This window comes from Heptranchias perlo, chromosome 33 (assembly GCF_035084215.1).
Source record: "Heptranchias perlo isolate sHepPer1 chromosome 33, sHepPer1.hap1, whole genome shotgun sequence".
Classification (NCBI taxonomy): domain Eukaryota; kingdom Metazoa; phylum Chordata; class Chondrichthyes; order Hexanchiformes; family Hexanchidae; genus Heptranchias; species Heptranchias perlo.
In genome coordinates this window covers 456233-482154 of record NC_090357.1, presented here as the reverse complement: position 1 = coordinate 482154, position 25922 = coordinate 456233, and the positions used below count along the sequence as shown (strand labels likewise).

The 25922-nt window shown below is 48.4% G+C and overlaps 1 protein-coding gene across 4 annotated transcripts in view; it reads left to right on the top strand.

Annotated features, from left to right (window-relative positions):
* Positions 1-25922, top strand: part of arhgef12b (Rho guanine nucleotide exchange factor (GEF) 12b) — a 125839-nt gene that overhangs the window by 68597 nt on the left and 31320 nt on the right. For 3 of the 4 annotated variants that reach the window (XM_067970807.1, XM_067970804.1, XM_067970806.1), the window contains 8 exons: positions 2664-2696; positions 3093-3210; positions 3692-3800; positions 3891-4091; positions 4555-4702; positions 20434-20481; positions 25243-25415; positions 25769-25915. In XM_067970807.1, coding sequence (XP_067826908.1) covers positions 2664-2696; positions 3093-3210; positions 3692-3800; positions 3891-4091; positions 4555-4702; positions 20434-20481; positions 25243-25415; positions 25769-25915 — 977 coding nt within the window. The remainder of the gene's footprint in view (positions 1-2663; positions 2697-3092; positions 3211-3691; positions 3801-3890; positions 4092-4554; positions 4703-20433; positions 20482-25242; positions 25416-25768; positions 25916-25922) is intronic. The other variant, XM_067970805.1, reaches the window with a different exon arrangement.

The window sequence follows — 25922 nt, the reverse complement described above, 5'->3', positions numbered from 1 at the left end:
TAGAACGGTTAGGGTAAACGACAGGTCCTGTGTATAAGCTACACAAGCACAGGACTGAGCTCCCGGTCAGGAGGTTTTTCTTTACTCAGAGGGTTGTTGACATTTGAAACAAGTTATCGGCTCGTGATTCACTGCAATAGGTCAAAGAGGAGCTGCCGAGTTCCTGATATCACTGCAAACAAATGTAGGTAGGCTGTGGGTATGTACCTGGTGGTCGGGGGTTGCAGAGCAATCTCCCATATTTTTTCCCTAATTTGGCCGAGGGTTTTTTTTATCTGTCTTTTGCCAGTCCCAGAAGATTAAATGACTACAAGTGCAAGGGTAGAATCATATCATAGAATCATACAGCATAGTAGGAGGGTAATATACTGGCATAGATAGAGGATTGGTTAACTAACAGAAAACAAAGAGTCAGGATAAAAGGGTCGTTTTCAAAATGGCAATCTGTAACTAGTGGGGTGCCGCAGGGATCAGTGCTGGGGCCTCAACTATTTACAATATATATCAATGACTTGGATGAAGGAACAGAGTGTCTTGTGGCCAAATTTGCTGATGATACAAAGATAGGTGGAAAAGCAAATTACGATGAGGACACAAAGTGTCTGCAAAGGGATAGTGACAGGTTAAGCGAATGGGCAAAAATTTGGCAGATGGAATATAATGTGGGAAAATGTGACGTCATCCACTTTGGGAGGAAAATAAAAAAGCAAAATATTATTTGATTGGAGAAATACTACAAAATGCTGCGGTACAGAGGGATCTGGGTGTCCTCGTACAGGAAACACAAAAAGTCAACATACAGGTGCAGCAGGTAATCCGGAAGGCAAACGGAATATTGGCCTTTATTTCTAGGGGGATGGAGTATAAAAGCAGGGAAGTCTTGCTACAACTGTACAGGGTGCTGGTGAGACCACACCTGGAGTACTGCGTACAGTTCTGCTGCCCTTATTTAAGGAAGGACATACTTGCATTGGAGGCAGTTCAGAGAAGGTTCACTAGGTTGATTCCGGGTATGGAAGGGTTGTCTTATGAGGAAAGATTGAACAGGTTGGGTCTATACTCATTGGAGTTTAGAAGAATGAGAGGAGACCTTATTGAAACATACAAGATTCTGAGGAGACTCGATAGGGTAGATGCTGAAAGGATGTTACCCCCTCATGGGGGAATCTAAAACTAGGGGCATAGTCTCAGAATAAGGGGTCGCCAGTTTAAGACGGAAAAGAGGAGGAATTTCTTCTCCCAGAGGGTCGTGAATCTTTGGAATTCTTTAGCCCAAAAAGCTGTGGAGGCTGAGTCATTGAATACATTCAAGGCTGAGTTAGACAGATTTTTGATCAGCAAGGGAGTCAAAGGATATGGGGAAAGGGCGGGAAAGTGGAATTGAGGTAAAAATCAGATCAGCCATGATCTCATTGGATGGCAGAGCAGGCTCGAGGGGCCGAATGGCCTACTCCGGCTGCGATCTCTTATGCTAGGCCATTTGGCCCATCATGCCTGTGCCGGCTCTTTGAAAGACCTATCCAATTAGTTCCACTCTCCTGCCCTTTTCCCCATAGCCCTGCAAATATTTCCCCGTCAAGTATTCATCCAATTCCCTTTTGAAAGTTATTATTCATTCTGCTTCCACCGCCCTTTCAGGCAGCTCATTCCAGATCATAATACCTTCCCTTTCCAGGGCTGTAACAGTACCTTTGATCAATGCTGCCATCCAATCTCTTTTTTTCCTTCCTCCTGAATACCTTGTAGCCAGGTATATTGAGTGCCTATTCCTGCCCTTGTTTGAGCCGGGTCTCTCTTATTGCCACTATATCATGATCCCACATGGCAGCTTGTACCTGCAGCTCACCAACCTTATTTACCACGCTCTGTGCATTTACGCAATGCACTCCAAAACCATTTTAGCCTGCTTAGCATTGTTCCCCTGTCCGATCCCTCCTATTTGTGAACTACTCTTTATTCTAATGCTGTTTGGCTCTCCCAGTCCTCTGTGCACCTTGTTTCTCCTCTTTGATACTCCATCCTGGTGCCCCTCCTCCTGCCAAATTAGTTTGAACCCTCCCCCACAGCACTAGTTAACCTCCCTGTGAGGACATTGGTTCCAGCCCTGTACAGGTCCTTCCTGCCCTAGAACTGGTCCCAATGCCCCAGGAATCTGAAGTCCTCCAACGTGCACCACTTCTCCAGCCAGGTGTTAACCTGCTTTATCTTGCTGCTCCTATACTCACTACCCCGTGGCACTGGAAGCAATCCCGAGATTACAGGGACGCTGGGAGCAATCCCGAGATTACAGGGACGCTGGGAGCAATCCCGAGATTACAGGGACGCTGGGAGCAATCCCGAGATTACAGGGACGCTGGGAGCCACTGGGACTTTTCATATGTTTGTTCTCATTGTTGAATTATTCAATTGTAAACAATTTTACAACACCAAGTTATAGTCCAGCAATTTTATTTTAAATTCACAAGCTTTCGGAGATTTCCTCCTTCCTCAGGCAAAACATTTGCCTGAGGAAGGAGGAAATCTCCGAAAGCTTGTGAATTTAAAATAAAATTGCTGGACTATAACTTGGTGTTGTAAAATTGTTTACAATTGTCAACCCCAGTCCATCACCGGCATCTCCACATCTTGAATTATTCAGTGAGTTTATTTTTTCTGTTTTTCAGGGCGACCTTGTCACCTTCTGAGGAAGAGAAAAGGTGAGTGTGGCCAAATCCTGCTTGTTAACTTCACCCTCTGCTGCTTTGCAGCCAGATTGGGGTCTGCTTGAATCATACACCCCATAATTTTATCATTTGCACCATTACCCACGCGGACATGTGTTAGAATCACTGAAACTTACAGCATTCAAGTAAAACTCTCAGGTTCAATAATTTCTGAGCCTCTTGCTTACTTCAGAATAAAAGTTATGTTCGCTGTGGAACTGAGCTCCCTCGGCCCAGCTACCAGGTCTCGCGCCTGGGTCTCGCGCCTGGGTCTCGCGCCTGGGTCTCGCGCCTGGTGTTCACAGTGTTGTGTTCCGTGTCCTCGAGCAGTGGTGTTGGTTCCTGGCGATCTGTGCAGAATCTCACATTCCAGCTCTCTATTTGCTGCAGTAACTCTGTCACGTATGTGATCCTTATCTACATGAAGCAGCTCGGAGTTAAAGTGAAGGATTCGAAGAACCTGGACAGAGAGCGCAGGATACGTGTCGCATTCTTCCCAAAGAAGAAGGTTGGTTTCTGGGCATTCACACCTTGTTCTCGGTATATTTGAGGTTAACGGGACTCGAATGGTTCTATGTTCCCCTCCCCCAAGATGTTGCGATGCTTGTGGCTTGAGATGAGTTCGGTCCTTTAACTTGTCTTTATGATGTGGGGGTTACAGTCCGAAGCTTGGATGCTTGAATTCTGACCCCAGATGAAGATGGTCCAGCAGAGACCTCGGCATTGGGTCCCTCTTTGGGGAGAGGCAGATCCAATAGGGAGGAGCAGAAAGGCGGGGAATGTTTCAGATTTAGGAATAAGTCCCACTGTTTGGGAGGTGGCAGATTGCAGTGTCTGTGTGAGGTGGTCTTTGCTGAGATTATCCCTCCCCGGTGTGAGCAGTACACAAACCCATGGAGCAGATATCAGCCCCTGCTGCTTCCCTCAGGATCCCCAGTCAAGGTTTGATGCTGTTTATAGTCTCAGTCTGTCTTTTTCTTCCCAAACAGCCAAGTATAAAAAAAGAGAAGGAAACTGTGAAAGACGAAGAGAAAAAGAATCGTTTGAAGAGCATTCTCGACCCGATGAGACGCACGAGTAAGCAGGACCGCAGCGCAAGTAAGTGACACACGGAGAAACCACGCCACTGTTCTTGCTTCAAAGTGGAGACGAGGCGTCTCAAGTCTGACCTGTGATGTCTTTGTCCAGTTGAAAAGGCCAAGTCACTGTATCAGAAGCAGATGGGACCACACGGTCGTTCGAGTTCACACTCTGATCACAGCGAAAGATCGAAGCAGATTCCGTTCTTCAGTGAGGGAAGTGACGTCAGCTATCAGCCTGTAGTGGCCGGGTCACCAGGGTCGGCATTGCCCCTCACCGTCCACGATGGCATCACGGAAAGTGACACAGGTATCGGCACAACCGCAGAGTGGCTTAGCGTTACTCATTGGCCAGCGCACCCGGGGTGATGCGTTCGCCCGCCTCCCCTCACCTTCTAGCCCCCCTCTTCGTCCGCTCCGACAACCCGCCCCCTCCCCCTCCCCGCTCCATCCTCCCTCCCCCGCCCCCGCCCCGCCCCCGCCCCGCCCCGTCCCGCCCCGCCCCGTCCCGCCCCGCCCCGTCCCGCCCCGCCCCGTCCCGCCCCGCCCCGCCCCGCCCCGCTCCGTCCCGCCCCCTCCCCCGCCCCGCTCCGTCCCGCCCCCCCGCCCCGCTCCGCTCCGCCGGTTGAAGGAAAGGGGATAAAGGGATCTGGGAAGAGGACGGGTACATGGGATTTGGGCGCTGCTCTTGTGGAGCATAAACACCAACATGGACTGGTGGGGCCGAATGGCCTGTTTCCGTGTTGTAATTTGTATGTAATTCTCGTTCTCAGATCCTGCTGCTGCAATCTCTGCTACAATGAAGTTGTTTGTCGACAATTTGTCAATTGGGGATTCCAACACTTCCACACCAAAAACAACCACCTTCGAGTTTCCATCCACCCTTGATCAGGTGATGGAGGAAGAGCGGGAGTCGGAGAGGTAAGATGTTCTAATGGACATTCTTAGCAAAGCAGCTGCAACGTCAAATGCATTTGATCGATTGGAGCAGGGTCAAAGTGTTAGATGCCACTCATGTTGCCGTTCATAATTGTTTATGTATAAATTATTTCACCGGGATCCACAACGCCCCAGGTTTGAAGGACGTGAGTCCTTATGGGGAAATATTGGGGAAGTGATGTTTTGTTATGGGTGATTCCGCCACTCTCTGTTCTGTTGTAGGAGCTCGAGCTCCGGATTTCGGAGCTTGAGCAGCAGCTGGCGTTACAGCAATGCATCCACGAGGCTGAACGCTACGTGGAAAGCACGTTTCAGGAGGTGATCACCCCACAGCATGAGAGAGCGCTGGCAGAGAGGGAATAGGTGACCGCCAGACAGACAAGGAAGACAAGGCAGGTAGTGCAGGAGTCCCCTGAGGGCATCTCACTCCCTAACCAACTGGTGAGGGAGAGGGTTCCTCTGGGGAGTGCAGCCAGAGCCAAGTCCACAGCACCATGGGTGGCTAAGCTGTACGGGGGGGGGAGGAGAAAGGTCCGGAGAGCGATAGTGATTGGGAATTCTGTAGTTAGGGGAACAGACAGGCGTTTCTGCGGCTGCAGATGTGATTCCAGGATGGTATGTTGCCTCTTTGGTCCGAGGGTCAAGGATGTCACTGAGCGGCTGCAGAACATTCTGGAGGGGGAGGGTGAACAGCCAGAGGTCGTGGTCCATATCGGTACCAACGGCGTAGGTAGAAAGAGGGATGCGATCCTGCAGGAAGATTTTAAGGAGTTAGGAAAAAGATTAAGAAGCAGGACCTCAAAGGTAGTAATCTCTGGATTACTCCCGGTGCCATGCACTAGCAAATATAGAAATAGGAAGATAGAGCAGATGAATGTGTGGCTGGAGAGATGGTACAGGAGGGAGGGCTTTAGATTCCTGGGGCATTGAGACCAGTTCTGGGCAAGGTGGGACCTGTACAGGCCGGACCAGTTGCACCTCATCGGAGCTGGGAGCAATGTCCTCGCGGGGAGGTTCACTAGTGCTGTTGTGGGTAAGTTTAAACTAATTTGGCAGGGGGATGGGCACCAGGATGTAGCATTGGAAAGGAGAAACAAGGGGCACAAAGGATTGGGAGAGACAGATAGCACTAGAGCAAGAGATAGTACGGTATAGGTGGAATCAGACTAAGAGAGAGTGCAAGAAAGTCTAAGATTGGTTTACAGTGCATGCGTGTAAACGCACAAAGTGTGGTGAACAAGGTCGGTGAGTTCCAGGCGCAAATAACCACATGGGAATTCGATGTCGTGGTGATAACAGAGACCTGGCTCGAAAAAGGACAGGATTGGGTACTAAATATTCCTGGATACAAGGTGCTCAGGAATAATAGGGACGGAATCAAGGCGGGGGTGGGTGGCAGTATTGATTAAGGAGAATATTGCAGTGCTGGAGAGAGAGGATGTCGTGGAGGGGTCAAGGACAGAATCTATTTGGTTAAAGTTAAGATACAATACAAGTGCCATTACACTACTGGGTGTATTCTATAGGCCACCAACTAGTGGGAAGGATGATGTGGAGATAGAGGATGATGTGGGAAGGAGATAGAGGAGCAAATTTGCAGAGAAATTACAGAGGGGTGCAAGAACTATAGAGTAGTGATAATGGGGGACTTCAACTATCCTAATATAGACTGGGATAGTAATAATACAAGGGGCAAAGAGGGGGAGGAATTTTTGAAGTGTTTTCAGGAAAATCTTCTTGACCAGTACGTTACCAGCCCATTGAGGAAGGAGGCATTGCTGGACTTGGTTCTGGGGAATGAGGTGGGCCAAGTGGAGCAAATGTCAGTGGGGGAACATTTAGGGAGCAGCGATCATAGTATCATGAGATTTAGATTAGCTATGGAAAAGGATAAGGACCACTCAAGTAAAAATACTCAGGGAGGAGGGCCAATTTCAATGGGATCAGAACTGATCTGGCCTGGATAAATTGAAATCAAAGATTGGCGGAGAAAACTGTAATTTAGTAATGGGCGGCCTTTAAAGAGGAGATGGTTCGGGTACAGACTAGATACATTCCCATGAGGGAGAAGGGTAGGGCAACTAAAGCCAGAGCCCCCTGGATGACGAAAAAGAGATAGAAAGTAAGATGAAGCAGAAAAAAGGGGCATATGACAGATATCAAGTTGATAACACAAGTGAGAACCAGGCTGAATATAGAAAGTTCAGAGGGGAAGTGAAAAAGGAAATAAGAGAGACACAGAGAGAGTATGAGAATAGACTGGCAGCCAACATAAAAGGGAATCCAGATGTCTTCTATAGGCCTGTAAACAGTAAATGGGCAGTAAGAGGAGGGGTAGGACTGATAAGGGACCAAAAAGGAGATCTACACTTGGAAGCAGAGGGCATGGCTGAGGTACTAAATGAGTACTTGCATCTGACTTTACCAAGGAAGAAGATGCTGCCAGTGTCACAATAACAGAGGAGCTATCAAGCGGCACTTACTCACCAATCACTTACTCACCAATAACCTACTCACCGATGCTCATTTTGGGTTCCACCAGGACCACTTGGCTCCAGACCTCATTACAGCCTTGGTCCAACATGGACCAAAGAGCTGAATTTCAGAGGTGATGTGAGAGTGACTGCCCTTGACATCGAGGCAGCATTTGACCGAGTGTGGCACCAGTAGAATTGATGTCAATGGGAATCAGGGGGGAAACTCTCCAGTAGCTGGAGTCATACCGAGCACAAAGGAAGTGGTTGTTGGAGGCCAATCATCTCAGCCCCAAGACATTGCTGCAGGGGTTCCTCAGGGCAGTGTCCTAGGCCCAACCATCTTCAGCTGCTTCATCAATGACCTTCCCTCCATCATAAGGTCAGAAATGGGGATGTTTGCTGATGATTGCACAGTGTTCAGTTCCATTTGCAACCCCTCAGATATTGAAGCCGTCTGAGCCCGCATGCAGCAAGACCTGGACAACATCCAAGCTTGGGCTGATAAGTGGCAAGTAACACTTATGCCAGACAAGTGCCAGGCAATGACCATCTCCAACAAGAGAGAGTCTAGCTACCTCCTGTTGCCATTTAATGGCATTACCATCGTCAAATCCCCCACCATCAACATCCTGGGGGTCACCATTGACCAGAAACTTAACTGGACCAGCCATATAAATACTGTGGCTACAAGAGCAGGTCAGAGGCTGGGTATTCTGCAGTGAGTGACTCACCTCCTGACTCCCAAAAGCCTTTCCACCATCTACAAAGCACAAGTCAGGAGTGTGATGGAATACTCTCCACTTGCCTGGATGAGTGCAACTCCGACAACACTCAAGAAGCTCCACACCATCCAGGACAAAGCAGCCCGCTTGATTGGCACCCCATCCACCATCTTAAACATTCACTCCCTTCACCACCGGCGCACAGTGGCTGCAGTGTGTACCATCCACAGGATGCACTGCAGCAACTCACCAAGGCTTCTTCGACAGCACCTCCCAAACCCGCGACCTCTACCACCTAGAAGGACAAGAGCAGCAGGCACATGAGAACAACAACACCTGCACGTTCCCCTCCAAGTCACACACCATCCCGACTTGGAAATATATTGCAGTTCCTTCATCGTCGCTGGGTCAAAATCCTGGAACTCCCTTCCTAACAGCACTGTGGGAGAACCTTCACCACACGGACTGCAGCGGTTCAAGAAGGCGGCTCACCACCACCTTCTCGAGGGCAATTAGGGATGGGCAATAAATGCCGGCCTCGCCAGCGACGCCCACATCCCATGAACGAATTTTTTAAAAAGTTGAGATACTGTATTGGCTAAAAATTGATAAAGAGGAGATACGAGAAAGGCTGGCTGTACTTAAAGTAGATAAGTCACCCAGTCCGGATAGGCTGCATCCTAGGTTGCTGAGGGAAGTAAGGGTGGAAGTTGCGGAGGTACTGGCCAAAATCTTCCAAACATCCTTGGATACAGGGGATGGTGCCAGAAGACTGGAGAATTGCAAATGTTACACCGTTGTTCAATAAAGGGTGTAAGGATAAACCCAGCAACTATAGGCCAGTCAGTTTAACCTCAGTGGTTAAACGATAATCTGGGACAGAATTAACAGTCATTTGGACGAGTGTGGATTGACTAAGGAAAGCCAGCGTGGATTTATTAAAGGCAAATCGTGTTTAACGAACCTGATGGAGTTTTTTGATGAGGTAACAGAGAGGGTAGATGAGGGCAATGCCGTTGATGAGGTGTATATGGACTTTCAAAAAGCGTTTGATAAATAGGCTTGTCGTCAAAGTTGAAGCCCGTGGAACAAAAGGGACAGTGGCAGCACGGATACAAAATTGGCTAAGTGACAGGAAACAGAGATGTGTGGTGAACAATTGTTTTTCGGACTGGAGGGAGGTGTACAGTGATGTTCTCCAGGGGTCAGTGCTGGGACCACTGCTTTTCTTGATATATATTAATGACTTGGACTTAGGTGTACAGGGCACAATTTCCAAATTTGCAGATGACACAAAAGTTGGAAGGGTAGTAAACAGTGAGGAGGATAGTGATAGACTTCAAGAGGACATAACAGGCTGGTGGAATGGGCAGACACGTGGCAGAAAAGTGAGAAGTGATACATTTTGGTAGGAAGAACAAGGAGAGGCAATATAAACTAAAGGGTACAGTTCTAAAGTGGGTGCAGGATCAGAGAGATCTGGGGGTACATGTGCACAAATCGTTGAAGGTGGCAGGGCAGGATGAGAAAGCGGTTAAAAAAGCATACAGGATCCTGGGCTTTATAAATAGAGGCATAGAGTATAAAAGCAAGGAGGTTATGATGAACCTTTATAAAACACTGGTTCGGCCACAACTGGAGTATTGTGTCCAGTTCTGGGAACCGAACTTTAGGAAAGATGTGAAGGCCTTAGAGAGGGTGCAGAAGAGATTTACTAAAATGATTCCAGGGATGAGGGACTTCAGTTACATGGATAGAATCATAGAAAGATTACAGCATGGAAGGAGGCCATTCGGCCCAACGAGTCAGTGCCGGCTCTATGCAAGAGCAATCCAGCTAGTCCCACTCCCCCGCCCTATCCCCGTAGCTCTGCAAATTTTTTCCTTTCAAGTACTTATCCAGTTCCCTTTTGAAAGCCATGATTGAATCTGCCTCCACCACCCCCTCGGGCAGTGCATTCCAGATCCAAACCGCTTGCTGTGTAAAAAAGTTTTTTCTCATGTCACCTCTGGTTCTTGACCCTTCCGCCAATGGGAACAGTTTCTCTCTATCCTGTCTCGATCCTTCATGATGTTAAATACCTCTATCAAATCTCCTCTAAACCTTCTCTGTTCCAAAGAGAACAACCCCAGCTTCTCCAGTCTATCCATGTAACTAAAGTCCCTCATCCCTGGAATCATTCTAGTAAATTGCTTCTGCACCCTCTCTAAGGCCTTCACATCTTCCCTAGTTTATATTGCCTCTCCTCGTTCTTCCTACCGAAATGTATCACTTCACACTTTTCTGCGTTTAAATTTCATCTGCCAAGTGTCTGTGCCACCAGCCTGTCGATATCCTCTTGAAGTCTATCACTATCCTCCTCACTGTTTACTACCCTTTCAAGTTTTTGTCATCTGCAAATTTGGAAATTGTGCCCTGTACACCCAAGTCCAAGTCGTTAATATATATCAAGAAAAGCAGTGGTCCCAGCACCGACCCCTGGGGAACACCACTGTACACCTCCCTCCAGTCCAAAAAACAACCGTTCACCACTACTCTCTGTTTCCTGTCACTTAGCAATTCTGTATCCATGCTGCTACTGCCCCCTTTATCCCCCTTCAATCTTGATGACAAGCCTATTATGCGGCACTTTATCAAAAGCCTTTTGATAGTCCATATACACCACATCAACCACACTGCCCTCGTCGACCCTCTCTGTTACCTCATCAAAAAACTTTACCTGGTTGGTTAAACACTATTTGCATTTAACAAATCCGTGCTGACTTTCCCTAATCAATCCACACTTGTCCAAGTGACTGCTAATTCTGTCCCGGATTATCGTTTCTAAACGTTTCCCCACCACCGAGGTTAAACTGACTGGCCGATAGTCACTGGGTTTATCCTTACACCCTTTTTTGAACAAGGGTGGAACATTTGCAATCCTCCAGTCCTCTGGCTCCACCCCCGTATCGAAGGATGTTTGGAAGATTATGGCCAGTACCTCCGCAATTTCCACCCTTACTTCCCTCAGCAACCTCAGATGCATCTCATCTGGACCGAGTGACTTATCTACTTTAAGTACAGCTAGCCTTTCTAGTACCTCTTCTTTATCAATTATTAGCCCATCCAGTATCTCAACTATACCTTCCTTTAACTGAGACTCTGGCAGCATCATCTTCCTTGGTAAAGACAGATGCAAAGTCCTCATTTAGTAACTCGGCCATGCCCTCTGCCTGCATGAGTAGATCTTTTTGGTCCCTAATCGGCCCCACCCCTCCTCTTACTACTCGTTTACTGTTTACAGGCCTATCGAAGACTTTTGGATTCCCTTTTATGTTGGCCGCCAGTCTATTCTCATACTCTCTCTTTGTCTCTCTTATTTCCTTTTTCACTTCCCCTCTGAACTTTCTATATTCAGCCTGGCTCTCATTTTTGTTATCAACCTGACATCTGTCATATGCCCCTTTTTTCTGCTTCATCTTACTCACTATCTCTTTTGTCATCCAGGGAACTCTGGCTTTAGTTGCCCTACCTATCTTCCTCGTGGGAATGTATCTACACTGTACTCATCTCCTCTTTAAAGGCCACCCATTGTTAAATTACAGTTTTTCCCACCAATCTTTGATGCCAGTTTACCCGGGCCAGATCTGTTCTCATCCCACTGAAATTGACCCTCCTCCAATTGAGTATTTTTACTTTAGAGTGGTCCATGTCCTTTTCCATAGCTATTCTAAACCTTATGATACTATGATCGCTGTTCCCTAAATATTCCTCCACTGGCCACTTGGCCCACCTCATTCCCCAGAACCAAGTCCAGCAATGCCTCCTTCCTCGTTGGGCCGGAAACGTACTGGTCAAGAAAGTTATCCCGAACATATATCAAAAATTCCTCCCCCTCTTTGCCCCTTGTATTATTACTATCCCAGTCTATATTCGGATAGTTGAAGTCTTCTGTTATCGCTATTCTATGGCTTTTGCACCTCTCTGTAATTTCCCTGCAAATTTGCTCCTCTATCTCCTTCCCACTAGTTGGTGGCCTATAGAATACACCCAGTAGTGTAATGGCATCTCTATTGTTTCTTAACTCTAACAAATAGATTCTGTCCTTGACCCCTCCAGGACATCCTCTCTCTCCAACACTGCAATATTCTCCTTAATCAATACTGCCACCACCCCCCCCTTTCTTTCCTTCCCTATTTTTCCTGAACACCTTGTATCCAGGAATATTTAGTACCCAATCCTGCCCTTTTTTGAGCCAGGTCTCCATTATCGCTGCAACATCATATCCCATGCAGCTAATTGCGCCTGCAGCTCACCAACCTTTTTTATTGAGAAGATGGTGGTGAGCCGCCTTCTTGAACCGCTGCAGTCCGTGTGGTGAAGGTTCTCCCACAGTGCCGTTAGGAAGGGAGTTCCAGGATTTTGACCCAGCGACGATGAAGGAACGGCGATATATTTCCAAGTCAGGATGGTGTGTGACTTGGAGGGGATTGTGCAGGTCGTGTTGTTCCCATGTGCCTGCTGCCCTTCTGTGTGGTGGAGGTCGGGGGTTTGGGAGGTGCTGTCGAAGAAGCCTTGGCGAGTTGCTGCAGTGCATCCTGTGGATGGTACACACTGCAGCCACTGTGCGCCGGTGAAGGGAGTGAATGTTTAGGGTGGTGGATGGGGTGCCAATTAAGTAGGCTGCTTCGTCCTGGATGGTGTGGAGCTTCTTGAGTGTTGTTGGAGCTGCACTCATCCAGGCAAGTGGAGAGTATTCCATCACACTCCTGACTTGTAGATGGTGGAAAGGCTTTTGGGAGTCAGGAGGTGAGTCACTCACTGCAGAATACCCAGCCTCTGACCTGTTCTTACAGCCACAGTATTTATGTGGCTGCTCCAGTTAAGTTTCTGGTCAATGGTGACACCCAGGATGTTGATGGTGGGGGATTCGGCGATGGTAATGCCATTGAATGTCAAGGGGAGGTGGTTAGACTCTCTCTTGTTGGAGATGGTCTTTGCCTGTCACTTTTCTGGCGTGAATGTTACTTGCCACTTATGAGCCCAAGCCTGGATGTTGTCCAGGTCTTGCTGCGTGCGGGCTCAGACTGCTTCATTATTTGAGGGGTTGCGAATGGAACTGAACACTGTGCAATCATCAGCAAACATCCCCATTTCTGACCTTATGATGGAGGGAAGGTCATTGATGAAGCAGCTGAAGATGGTTGGGCCTAGGACACTGCCCTGAGGAACTCCTGCAGCAATGTCCTGAGGCTGAGATGATTGGCCTCCAACAACCACTACCATCTTCTTTTGTGCTAGGTATGACTCCAGCCACTGGAGAGTTTTCCCCCTGATTCCCATTGACTTCAATAATACTAGGGCTCCTTGGTGCGACACTCGGTCAAATGCTGCCTTGATATCAAGGGCAGTCATAGAATCATAGAATCATAGAAGTTACAACATGGAAACAGGCCCTTCGGCCCAACATGTCCATGTTGCCCAGTTTATACCACTAAGCTAGTCCCAATTTCCTGCACTTGGCCCATATCCCTCGACACCCATCTTACCCATGTAACTGTCCAAATGCTTTTTAAAAGACAAAATTGTACCCACCTCTACTACTGCCTCTGGCAGCTCGTTCCAGACACTCACCACCCTTTGAGTGAAAAAATTGCCCCTCTGGACCCTTTTGTATCTCTCCCCTCTCACCTTAAATCTATGCCCCCTCGTTATAGACTCCCCTACCTTTGGGAAAAGATTTTGACTATCTACCTTATCTATGCCCCTCATTATTTTATAGACTTCTATAAGATCACCCCTTAACCTCCTACTCTCCAGGGAAAAAAGTCCCAGTCTGTCGAACCTCTCCCTATAAGTCAAACCATCAAGTCCCGGTAGCATCCTAGTAAATCTTTTCTGCACTCTTTCTAGTTTAATAATATCCTTTCTATAATAGGGTGACCAGAACTGTCCACAGTATTCCAAGTGTGGCCTCACCAATGCCCTGTACAACTTCAACAAGACATCCCAACTCCTGGATTCAATGTTCTGACCAATGAAACCAAGCATGCCGAATGCCTTCTTCACCACCCTATCCACCTGTGACTCCACTTTCAAGGAGCTATGAACCTGTACTCCTAGATCTCTTTGTTCTAAAACTCTCCCCAACGCCCTACCATTAACAGAGTAGGTCCTGGCCCGATTCGATCTACCAAAATGCATCACCTCACATTTATATAAATTAAACTCCATCTGCCATTCATCGGCCCACTGGCCCAATTTATCAAGATCCCGTTGCAATCCTAGATAACCTTCTTCACTGTCCACAATGCCACCAATCTTGGTGTCATCTGCAAACTTACTAACCATGCCTCCTAAATTCTCATCCAAATCATTAATATAAATAACAAATAACAGCGGACCCAGCACCGATCCCTGAGGCACACCGCTGGACACAGGCATCCAGTTTGAAAAACAACCCTCTACAACCACCCTCTGTCTTCTGTCGTCAAGCCAATTTTGTATCCAATTGGCTACCTCACCTTGGATCCCATGAGATTTAACCTTATGTAACAACCTACCATGCGGTACCTTGTCAAAGGCTTTGCTGAAGTCCATGCAGACCACGTCTACTGCACAGCCCTCATCTATCTTCTTGGTTACCCCTTCAAAAAACTCAATCAAATTCGTGAGACATGATTTTCCTCTCACAAAACCATGCTGACTGTTCCTAATTAGTCCCTGCCTCTCCAAATGCCTGTAGATCCTGTCCCTCAGAATACCCTCCAACAACTTACCCACTACAGATGTCAGGCTCACCGGTCTGTAGTTCCCAGGCTTTTCCCTGCCGCCCTTCTTAAACAAAGGCACAACATTTGCTACCCTCCAATCTTCAGGCACCTCCCCTGTAGCGGTGGATGATTCAAATATCTCTGCTAGGGGACCCGCAATTTCCTCCCTAACCTCCCACAACGTCCTGGGATACATTTCATCAGGTCCCGGAGATTTATCTACCTTGATGCGTGTTAAGACTTCCAGCACCTCCCTCTCTGTAATATGTACACTCCTCAAGACATCACTATTTATTTCCCCAAGTTCCCTAACATCCATGCCTTTCTCAACCGTAAATACCGATGTGAAATATTCATTCAGGATCTCACCCATCTCTTATGGTTCCGCACATAGATGACCTTGTTGATCCTTAAGAGGCCCTACTCTCTCCCTAGTTACTCTTTTGCCCTTTATGTATTTGTAGAAGCTCTTTGGATTCTCCTTTGCCTTATCTGCCAAAGCAATCTCATGTCCCCTTTTTGCCCTCCTGATTTCTCTCTTAACTCTACTCCGGCAATCTCTATACTCTTCAAGGGATCCACTTGATCCCAGCTGCCTATGCATGTCATATGCCTCCTTCTTCTTTTTGACGAGGGCCTCAATCTCCCGAGTCATCCAAGGTTCCCTACTTCTACCAGCCTTGCCCTTCACTTTATAAGGAATGTGCTTACCCTGAACCCTGGTTAACACACTTTTGAAAGCCTCCCACTTACCAGACGTCCCTTTGCCTGCCAACAGACTCTCCCAATCAACTTCTGAAAGTTCCTGTCTAATACCATCAAATTGGCCTTTCCCCAATTTAGAATTTTAACTTTTGGGCCAGACCTATCCTTCTCCATAGCTATCTTAAAACTAATGGAATTATGATCACTGGTCCCAAAGTGATCCCTCACTAACACTTCTGTCACCTGCCCTTCCTTATTTCCCAAGAGGAGGTCAAGTTTTGCCCCCTCTCTAGTCGGGCCATCCACATACTGAATGAGAAATTCCTCCTGAATACACTCAACAAATTTCTCTCCATCCAAGCCCCTAATGCTATGGCTGTCCCCGTCAATGTTGGGAAAGTTAAAGTCCCCTACTATTACCACCCTATTTTTCTTGCAGCTGTCTGTAATCTCCTTACATATTTGCTCCTCAATTTCCCGTTGACTATTTGGGGGTCTGTAGTACAATCCTATCAAAGTGATCTCTCCCTTCTTATTCTTCAGTTCTACCCATATAGACTCAGTGGGCGAACCCTCGGATATATCCCCTCTCACTACTGCCGTGATGTTCTCCCTAATCAAGAACGCAACTCCCCCTCCTCTCTTACCTCCTGCTCTATCTTTCCTATAGCATCTGTACCCTGGAACATTGAGCTGCCAGTCCTGCCCCTCCCTTAGCCATGTTTCAGTAATAGCTATAACATCCCAGTCCCATGTACCCATCCATGCCCTGAGTTCATCTGCCTTGCCCATCAGACTTCTTGCATTGAAATAAATGCAGTTTAATCTAGACTTCCTTTGGTCTTTGCCCTGCTTTCTCAGACCATCTGTCCGGTCATGTTCTGTACACTCTCCCTTACTGCCTTTTGTTTCTGTCACCACTTTATTTCCCACTGACTTCCTGCATCGGTTCCCATCCCCCTGCCACATTAGTTTAAACCCTCCCCAACAGCACTAGCAAACACTCCCCCTAGGACATTGGTTCCAGTCCTGCCCAGATGCAGACCGTCCAATTTGTACTGGTCCCACCTCCCCCAGAACCGGTTCCAATGTCCCAGGAATTTGAATCCCTCCCTCTTGCACCATCTCTCAAGCCACGTATTCATCTTAGCTATCCTGTCATTCCTACTCTGACTAGCCCGTGGCACTGGTAGCAATCCTGAGATTACTACCCTTGAGGTCCTACTCTTTAGTTTAACTCCTAACTCCCTGAATTCAGCTTGTAGGACCTCATCCTGTTTTTTACCTATATCGTTGGTGCCTATATGCACCACGACAACTGGCTGTTCCCCCTCCCCCTCCAGAATGTCCTGCAGCCGCTCCGAGACATCCTTGACCCTTGCACCAGGGAGGCAACATACCATCTGCGTCCGCAGAAACGCCTGTCTATTCCCCTTACAGTCGAGTCCCCTATCACTATAGCTCTGCCACTCTTTTTCCTGCCCTCCTGTGCAGCAGAGCCAGCCACGGTGCCATGAACCTGGCCGCTGTCACCTTCCCCTGGTGAGCCATCTCCCCCAACAGTATCCAAAACGGTATACCTGTTTTGGAGGGAGATGACCGCAGGGGACCCCTGCACTGCCTTCCTACTCTTCCTCTGTCTGTTGGTCACCCATTCACTATCTCCCTCAGTAACTTTTATCTGCGGTGTGACCAACTCACTGAACGTGCTATCCACGACTTTCTCAGCATCGCGGATGCTCCAAAGTGAGTCCATCCGCAGCTCCAGAGCCGTCAAGCGGTCAAACAATAGCTGCAGCTGGACACACTTCCCGCAGGTGAAGGAATCAGGGATACAGGAAGGATCCCTGAATTCCCACATCCCACAAGAGGAACATGACACGGCTGTGGGATCTCCTGCCATGACTTAACCCTTAAGTTAGCTGAACAACAACTACAATGTCAAGAGAAAAAAAAGGAAAGAAAAACTACTTCCCACTCCCTTTAAGGCGTTTACTCCTTAAAATTGTTCTTAATTTAGAGAATCTTAACTACACTAGGGACCTTGATTCACTAAAAAATAAACGCTACTTCCTACAAACCTGCAGACCTTCCCTTTCTTTTTACTTTCGTTACTGTAGATAAGTAGAAATACTCACCTGAACCTACTCACCAATCAGGTGCCTCCCCTGTGTCGCGTCCCGATCTGATTCCTGACGTCACTTCGAACTCGGTCGCAGCTCCGCTCGGCTCGGCTCCTCTCAGCTGTTCTCAGCGCTCTGAAATCCCGCCTTTTATCGGACGCTCCCTCCGCTCGGCTCGGCTCCTCTCAGCAGTCACTCTACCTAACAGCACTGTGGGAGAACCTTCACCACACGGACTGCAGCGGTTCAAGAAGGCGGCTCACCACCACCTTCTCAAGGGCAATTACGGATGGGCAATAAATGTTGGCCTCGCCAGTGATGCCCACATCCCATGAACGAATATAAAAAAAACCTCTCACCTCACCTCTGGAATTCAGCTCTTTTGTTCATGTTTGGACCAAGGCTGTAATGAGGTCTGGAGCCGAGTGGTCCTGGCGGAACCCAAACTGAGCATCGGTGAGCAGGTTATTGGTGAGTAAGTGCCGCTTGATAGCACTGTCGACGACACCTTCCATCACTTTGCTGATGATTGAGAGTAGACTGATGGGGCGGTAATTGGCCGGATTGGATTTGTCGTGCTTTTTGTGGACAGGACATACCTGGGCAATTTTCCACATTGTCGGGTAGATGCCAGAGTTGTGGCTGTACTGGAACAGTTTGGCTAGAGGCGCAGCTAGTTCTGGAGCACAAGTCTTCAGCAGTACAGCCAGGATGTTGTCGGGGCCCATAGCCTTTGCTGTATCCAGTGCGCTCAGCCGTTTCTTGATATCACGTGGAGTGAATCGAATTGGCTGAAGACTGGCTTCCGTGATGGTGGGGATATCGGGAGGAGGCCGAGATGCATCGTCCACTCGGCACTTCTGGCTGAAGATGGTTGCAAACACTTCAGCCTTGTCTTTTGCACTCACGTGCTGGATTCAGCCATCATTGAGGATGGGGATGTTTACAGAGCCTCCTCCTCCCGTTAGTTATTTAATTGTCCACCACCATTCACGACTGGATGTGGCAGGACTGCAGAGCTTTGATCTGATCCGTTGGTTGTGGAATCGCTTAGCTCTGTCTATAGCATGTTGCTTCCGCTGTTTAGCATGCATGTAGTCCTGAGTTGTAGCTTCAACAGGTTGGCACCTCATTTTTAGGTCCGCCTGGTGCTGCTCCTGGCATGCTCTTCTACACTCCTCATTGAACCAGGGTTGATCCCCTGGTTTGTTGGTAATGGTAGAGTGAGGAATATGCCGGGCCATGAGGTTACAGATTGTGCTGGAATACAATTCTGCTGCTCCTGATGGCCCACAGCACCTCATGGATGCCCAGTTTTGAGCTGCTAGATCTGTTCTGAATCTATCCCATTTAGCACGGTGATAGTGCCGCACAACACGTTGGATGTTGTCCTCAGTGTGAAGACGGGACTTTGTCTCCACGAGGACTGTGCGGTGGTCACTCCTACCAATACTGTCATGGACAGATGCATCTGCGACAGGTCAATTGGTGAGGACGAGGTCAAGTGGTCCGTCCGGTTTTATTCTTATTACTTGTTTTAGCGAGATTGTACAACTGAGTGTCTTGCTAGGCCATTTCAGAGGGCAATTAAGAATCAACCACATTGCTATGGGTCTGGAGTCACATATAGGCCAGTCCGGGTAAGGACGGCAGGTTTCCTTCCCGAAAGGATATTAGTGAACCAGATGGGTTTTTACAATAATCCGGTAGTTTCATGGCCATCATTACTGATACTAGTTATTTTTTTAATTCCAGATTTTATTTAATTGTTTATTTATTTGTTTAACACGCTGTGTGCGTTTACACACACGCACTGTAAACCTATATTAGACTTTCTTGTACTCTCTCTTACTCTGGTCCCATCTACTACCGTACTATCTCTTATTCTACTGCTATCTTTCTCTTCCGATGCTTTGTGCCACTTGTTTCTCCTTTCCAATTCTACATCCTGGTGCCCATCCCCCTGCCAAATTAGTTTAAACCCAGCCCCCACCCCACAGCACGAGTGAACCTCCCCGCGAGGACATTGGTCCCAGCTCCATGGAGGTGCAACCCGTCCGGCCTGTGCAGGTCCCACCTCCCCCAGAACTGGTCCCAATGCCCCAGGAATCTAAAGCCCTCCCTCCTGAACTATCTCTCCTGCCATGCATTCATCTGCTCTATCCTCCTATTTCTATTCTCACTAGCGCATGGCACCGCGAGTAATCCAGAGATTACTACCTTTGAGATCCTGCTTATTAATCTCTTTCCTAACTCCTTAAAATCTGCCTGCAGGACCTCATCCCTCATTCTATCTATGTCGTTGGTACTGGTATGGACCATGACCTCTGGCTGTTCACCCTCCCCCTCCAGCATGTTCTGCAGCTGCTCAGTAACATCCTTGACCCTGGCACCAGGGAGGCAACACACCATCGTGGAATCATGCCTGCGGCCGGATAGACTGGAGAAGCTGGGATTATTCTCCTTGGAACAGAAACGGTTGTGAGGAGATTTGATTGAGGTATTCAAAATCATGAAGAGTCCAGACAGAGTAGGTGGAGAAACTGTTCCTGTTGGCAGAAGGATCAAGAACCAGAGGACATAAATTTAGGGTAATTGACAAAAGAACCAAAGGCGACATAAGGAAAAACTTCTTTCCACAGCGAGTGGTTAGGATCTGGAATGCACTGCCCGAGGGGGTGGTGGAGGCAGATTCAATCGTGGTTTTCAAAAAGGAATTGGATAAGTACTTGAAAGGAAAACATTTGCAGGGCTATGAGGATAGGGCGGGGGAGTGGGACTAGCTGGATTGCTCTTGCAGAGAACCGGCATGGACTCGGTGGGCCGAATGGCCTCCTTCCATGCTGTAACCTTTCCATGATTCTATGGTTGGTTGTAGGTGATTGCACTGCGCTCTTTTTTTTCCCGGCTGTTTAATTTTCTCTTGTGTTTCAGAAGTCTGGAGACTGCCACACCTCCCTGTACCCCTAAACCGGGTCGTAGGTGAGTACCAATAATTTGGGATTTGCTAAAATTTTAAGTTAGAAGTGTAATGCAAAAGATGTGTAAGTGGACACAAATTTGGCAGGGCATTGATTCCTGCTGGACGGAAACGTCCAATCTGAGGCCCCTGGGGAAGAAGGCAGATGGTATACATTAGCGCCTCTGTCGCAAACCACCTTTCGACCGGTTTGAACAACACTGGGGTACAATCCTGGTGGGTACAGGTCTGTCACTGTATAACACAGGTACAGCACTGGTGGGTACAGGTCTGTCCCTGTATTACATGGGTACAGTACTGGTGGGTACAGGTCTGTCCCTGTATAACTGGTACAGTACTGGTGGGTACAGGTCTGTCACTGTACAGCACTTGGGTACAGTACTGGTGGGTACAGGAGTGTCACTGTATAACGGGTACAGTACTGGTGGGGACAGGAGTGTCACTGTATAATACTGGGATACAGTATGTTGTTTTAATCGTGTTTTCCCTCATGATCTATTGCTGCCAATACACTAAATACTTGTGAGGCATCATCTCTGAATCCCGGGATCCTAAGTTCTTTCTGTTAGTTGCAGATTGGCTTCTGGTTCTTACGGGTACGGTAGCATAGTGGTTATGTTACTGGACTAGTAATCCAGAGACCTGGACTAAAATCCAGAGTCATGAGTTCAAATCCCGCCACGGCAGCTGGCGAATTTAAATTCAATTAATTAATTAAATTCAATTAATTAAATAAAAATCTGGAATTAAAATACTAGTATCAGTAATGATGGCCATGAAACTACCGGATTGTCGTAAAAACCCATCTGGTTCACTAATGTCCTTTAGGGAAGGAAACCTGCCGTCCTTACCCGGTCTGGCCTATATGTGACTCCAGACCCACAGCAATGTGGTTGATTCTTAATTGCCCTCTGAAATGGCCTAGCAAGCCACTCAGTTGTAAAATCTCGCTGCGAAAAGTCATAATAAGAATAAAACCGGACGGACCACCCGGCATCGGACCACGAGGCACCGGACACGACAACGGCAAAACACCAAGCCCAGTCGACCCTGCAAGGTCCTCCTTACTAACATCTGGGGACTTGTGCCAAAATTGGGAGAGCTGTCCCACAGACCAGTCAAGCAACAGCCTGACATAGCCATACTCACAGAATCATACCTTTCAGCCAATGTCCCAGACTCTTCCATCACCATCCCTGGGTATGTCCTGTCCCACCGGCAGGACAGACCCACCAGAGGTGGCGGTACAGTGATATACAGTCAGGAGGGAGTGGCCCTGGGAGTCCTCAACATTGACTCTGGACCCCATGAAATCTCATGGCATCAGGTCAAACATGGGCAAGGAAACCTCCTGCTGATTACCACCTACTGTCCTCCCTCAGCTGATGAATCAGTCCTCCTCCATGTTGAACACCACTTGGAGGAAGCAGTGAGGGTAGCAAGGGCACAGAATGAACTCTGGGTGGGGGACTTCAATGTCCATCACCAAGAGTGGCTCGGTAGCACCACTGCTGACCGAGCTGGCCGAGTCCTGAAGGACATAGCTGCTAGACTGGGCCTGCGGCAGGTGGTGAGCAAACCAACACGAGGGAAAAACTTACGTGACCTCATCCTCACCAATCGACCTGTCGCAAATGCATCTGTCCATGACAGTATTGGTAGGAGTGACCACCGCACAGTCCTCGTGGAGATGAAGTCCCGTCTTCGCACTGAGGACACCATCCAACGTGTTGTGTGGCACTACCACCGTGCTAAATGGGATAGATTCAGAACAGATCTAGCAGCTCAAAACTGGGCATCCATGAGGCGCTGTGGGCCATCAGCAGCAGAATTGTATTCCAGCACAATCTGTAACCTCATGGCCTGGCATATTCCTCACTCTACCATTACCAACAAGCCAGGGGATCAACCCTGGTTCAATGAGGAGTGTAGAAGAGCATGCCAGGAGCAGCACCAGGCGTACCTAAAAATGAGGTGCCAACCTGGTGAAGCTACAACTCAGGACTACATGCATGCTAAACAGCGGAAGCAACATGCTATAGACAGAGCTAAGCGATTCCACAACCAACGGATCAGATCAAAGCTCTGCAGTCCTGCCACATCCAGTCGTGAATGGTGGTGGACAATTAAACAACTAACGGGAGGAGGAGGCTCTGCAAACATCCCCATCCTCAATGATGGCGGAGTCCAGCACGTGAGTGCAAAAGACAAGGCTGAAGCATTTGCAACCATCTTCAGTCAGAAGTGCCGAGTGGATGATCCATCTCGGCCTCCTCCCGATATCCCCACCATCACAGAAGCCAGTCTTCAGCCAATTTGATTCACTCCACGTGATATCAAGAAACGGCTGAGTGCACTGGATACAGCAAAGGCTATGGGCCCCGACAACATCCCGGCTGTAGTGCTGAAGACTTGTTCTCCAGAACTAGCCGCGCCTCTAGCCAAGCTGTTCCAGTACAGCTACAACACTGGCATCTACCCGACAATGTGGAAAATTGCCCAGGTATGTCCTGTCCACAAAAAGCAGGACAAATCCAATCCGGCCAATTACCGCCCCATCAGTCTACTCTCAATCATCAGCAAAGTGATGGAAGGTGTCGTCGACAGTGCTATCAAGCGGCACTTACTCACCAATAACCTGCTCACCGATGCTCAGTTTGGGTTCCGCCAGGACCACTCGGCTCCAGACCTCATTACAGCCCTGGTCCAAACATGGACAAAAGAGCTGAATTCCAGAAGTGAGGTGAGAGTGACTGCCCTTGACATCAAGGCAGCATTTGACCGAGTGTGGCACCAAGGAGCCCTAGTAAAATTGAAGTCAATGGGAATCAGGGTGAAAACTCTCCAGTGGCTGGAGTCATACCTAGCACAAAGGAAGATGGTAGTGGTTGTTGGAGGCCAATCATCTCAGCCCCAGGACATTGCTGCAGAAGTTCCTCAGGGCAGTGTCCAAGGCCCAACCATCTTCAGCTGCTTCATCAATGACCTTCCCTCCATCATAAGGTCAGAAATGGGGATGTTCGCTGATGACTGCACAGTGTTCAGTTCCATTCGCAACCCCTCAAATAATGAAGCAGTCCGAGCCCACATGCAGCAAGACCTGGACAACATCCAGGCTTGGGCTCATAAGTGGCAAGTAACATTCGCGCCAGACAAGTGCCAGGCAATGACCATCTCCAACAAGAGAGAGTCTAACCACCTCCCCTTGACATTCAACGGCATTACCATCGCCGAATCCCCCACCATCAACATCCTGGGGGTCACCATTGACCAGAAACTTAACTGGACCAGCCACATAAATACTGTGGCTACGAGAGCAGGTCAGAGGCTGGGTATTCTGCGGCGAGTGACTCACCTCCTGACTCCCCAAAGCCTTTCCACCATCTACAAGGCACAAGTCAGGAGTGTGATGGAATACTCTCCACTTGCCTGGATGAGTGCAGCTCCAACAACACTCAAGAAGCTCGACACCATCCATGATAAAGCAGCCCGCTTGATTGGCACCCCATCCACCACCCTAAACATTCACTCCCTTCACCACCGGCGCACTGTGGCTGCAGTGTGCACCATCCACAGAATGCACTGCAGCAACTCGCCAAGGCTTCTTCGACAGCACCTGCCAAACCCGCGACCTCTACCACCTAGAAGGACAAGAGCAGCAGGTACATGGGAACAACACCACCTGCACGTTCCCCTCCAAGTCACACACCATCCCGACTTGGAAATATATCGCCGTTCCTTCATCGTCGCTGGGTCAAAATCCTGGAACTCCCTTCCTAACAGCACTGTGGGAGAATCGTCACCACACGGACTGCAGCGGTTCAAGAAGGCGGCTCACCACCACCTTCTCAATGGCAATTAGGGATGGGCAATAAATGCCGGCCTCACCAGCGACGCCCACATCCTGTGAACGAATTAAAAAAAAATTTTTTTAAATGGTGCAGGCAAGTTTGAGGAGATAGTTACAGAACTGCTCGACACAGTGCCTGGTTACAGACTGATCTCTGTGTGTGCAGACAGTGTCTGGTTCGTGTCTGATCTGTGTGTGCAGACAATGTCTGGTTAGTGTCTGATCTGTGTGTGTGCTGACAGTGTCTGGTTACAGACTGATCTCCGAGTGTGCAGACACAGTGTCTGGTTACAGACTGATCTCCGAGTGTGCAGACACAGTGTCTGGTTACAGACTGATCTCCGAGTGTGCAGACACGGTGTCTGGTTACAGACTGATCTCCGAGTGTGCAGACACGGTGTCTGGTTACAGACTGATCTCCGAGTGTGCAGACACGGTGTCTGGTTACAGACTGATCTCCGAGTGTGCAGACACGGTGTCTGGTTACAGACTGATCTCCGAGTGTGCAGACACGGTGTCTGGTTACAGACTGATCTCCGAGTGTGCAGACACGGTGTCTGGTTACAGACTGATCTCCGAGTGTGCAGACACGGTGTCTGGTTACAGACTGATCTCCGAGTGTGCAGACACGGTGTCTGGTTACAGACTGATCTCTGTGTGTGCAGACGCAGTGTCATAGAATGTTTCAGAATAGAAGGAGGCCATTTGGCCCATTGTGCCTGTGCTGGCTCTTTGAAAGCTATCCAATTAGTCCCACTCCCCTGCTCTTTCCCCATAGCCCTGCAATTTTTTCCTTTTTCAAATATATATCGAATTCCCTCTGGCTAATCACTGGATTCTGAGGGTTTGTGCTGTGCAGGGTGGGGGGGTCACACCCAGAGCTTTTGGTAATGTTTTTCCTCCCGTTTACCAGAGCGGATGGTCATGGGTATGGTGCATGGACCGAGGCACCTTACCTGGCAGAGGAAGATCAAACACACCTATCGGATGTGGAGCAGGACCCAACCAATTGGCAGCAGCTGGTGAGCCGCGATGTTCTGTCCGGCCTGAAACCGCAGGAGATCAAGCGGCAGGAAGTTATTAACGGTATACCTGGGGTCCGAGGGGAGGGGGGTGGGGAGTATCTGCCTGGGGGCGGGGAGTGTCTGGGGATATGGGGCCAATTAAAACCAGTTAAGCACAGAGAGCATGCAGGGCATCAGATGGAGGAAACGCAAGGGGTCACTCAAAGGGCGCATGGGGTCACAGCGCACAATTTATTTCTGTGTTTTATTAACTGTTAAATCGATATTTGGAATCCATATGTAAGCTGTGTGCAATACTCCACCTTCAAAGTGAGATTAAACCTGATGCTGAGTTTACTGCGAGTGCTGATTCCAAACTTCAGTTTATCTCAATGACAATTTAATATTTTTCTCTCTCTCCGATTATCTGGACAGAACTCTTCCACACAGAGCGGGCACACATCCGAATGCTGAAGGTTCTGGATGTAATCTTTTACCAGAAGATGATGCGAGACGGCAACTTACCGGCTGCTGATGTGAGAAACATATTCTCCAACCTCGAGGAAATCCTCCAGCTTCACAGTAAGTA